This window comes from Capsicum annuum, unplaced genomic scaffold, assembly GCF_002878395.1.
Source record: "Capsicum annuum cultivar UCD-10X-F1 unplaced genomic scaffold, UCD10Xv1.1 ctg13399, whole genome shotgun sequence".
NCBI lineage: Eukaryota > Viridiplantae > Streptophyta > Magnoliopsida > Solanales > Solanaceae > Capsicum > Capsicum annuum.
Genome location: NW_025818667.1, coordinates 1 through 1,577, shown reverse-complemented (window position 1 = coordinate 1,577; position 1,577 = coordinate 1). Strand labels below are relative to the sequence as shown.

Sequence of the window (1,577 nt, the reverse complement as noted above, 5' to 3'; positions counted from 1 at the left end):
ACCTATTTGGTCACATTTTTTCGATGTCAGATGTTCTTAACAGTCAAGTTTTCCAATTTTTTAAATTTTTAAGCAAACTGTAGCATACTCAGTTTCTTAAAAGATATATAATTCAGGCAAAAACTGAGGCTTTTCTGTGGACATACAGCACACTAACGGAATTTGAACTTCAAATTACCAGAAATACCCTGGTCAAAAAGCATCTACTAAACTATCGAAAACACCAAATGACACAAACATTTGATTCCCCTAGGACCGCAACTTGGCATTAGCTCGAGCACTCCGTGTTCTAGATGTTGAAGTCGAAGCAAGCGTAGTTTTCTTTTCTGTTGGGGGCTCTCACTCATTATGTGAAGAAGATTCATTAGTGTCCGCAGATGTTGAAGTCGATGTAAGTGTTTTCTTTTTTGCTGGGGGCTCATACTCATCATGTGAAAAAGATTTACTACTGTCCTCTGATGTTGGAGTTGCTGCAAGCTTAGGTTTCTTTGTTGGAGAGGCCTCAAACACATCGCGTGAAGAATATTCTCTAGGTGTATGCCTCTTTGTCCTGCTTCTACTTGCAACATCAGTGTGCTCACATGTTTTGACGAAACATGAAGCTTCTTTCTCGCACAAGCTCTGCCTATCAAACACCAAAACATCAAACCTCGACGATCCATTATACTTGAATATTAACAAGTCATCTTCCTCTAGGGAATGGGCGTCCATGAATTCTTTCCACCCATCTTTGCGGAATAATGCATCTCCAATTAGAGTCAGTCTGACATTCCAAGTTGCACCACTAGGTCCTGTCAACTAACAGAATCTCCTAGCTTTTCTCTCAGATTGTTGGCAAATTTTTTGGGAATGGCCTACAATTTCATCATTTCTTGTTAAGATTCACGTTTGGTGTAAAATAAACTAGCTAAGATGGAATCCAAATAAATCAAAAGGAGCAAATTGAAACTTTGAAAGTTTTCTAGTCTGCAACAACACACACACAGAGTAAAGGTTAAGATTTGTACTTGGAATATCTTTTTCCCGGATAGTGAAAATCACTGAAGGGGAGCCTTGGAGTAACTGGTAAAGTTGCTGCCATGTGACCGGTAGGTCACAGGTTCAAGTCTTGGAAACTGCCCATGACAAAAATGCAAGGTAAGGCTGAGTACAATTGACCCTTGTGGTGGGGAAGGGAACACCGCGCAGAGCGGCAGCTTAGTGCACCAGGCTGCCGTTTATAGTGAAAATCACTATGAACAAGGAATCGAACTAACATATAGTAACACTAAAACAATACTATTGTTACAACAACCCAAGATAGAATGGGACATTTAAACAACTATAGGCATAACAAATTATTTTCCTCGTAATGATGCAGAAAGCAACAATTGACACGTAAACCATGATGTTTCACATTTAAATTTCAGGGGAGGCAACTCATTACGTTAGGTGATTCCTTTTCATATTTTCAAACCTTGGTGGATAGTGTTACCATATTGTAGGGGAATTGATTTGTTATATGGTCATTCATTTAATAATTATTATTTGAGAAAGTCAGATAATAACTATAGTTCAATAACCATATGCGAAATCAA

The 1,577-nt window shown here is 38.5% G+C and overlaps 1 protein-coding gene across 1 annotated transcript; it reads right to left on the bottom strand.

Moving 5' to 3' along the window:
- Window positions 1–13: 13 nt before the first annotated feature.
- On the bottom strand, window positions 14–798 carry LOC124890206 (B3 domain-containing protein REM16-like; the record flags this gene model as incomplete). Its single annotated transcript, XM_047402013.1, has 1 exon — window positions 14–798. A coding segment is annotated over one exon (459 nt), but the record flags the coding sequence as incomplete, so codon positions are not given.
- Window positions 799–1,577: the final 779 nt, after the last annotated feature.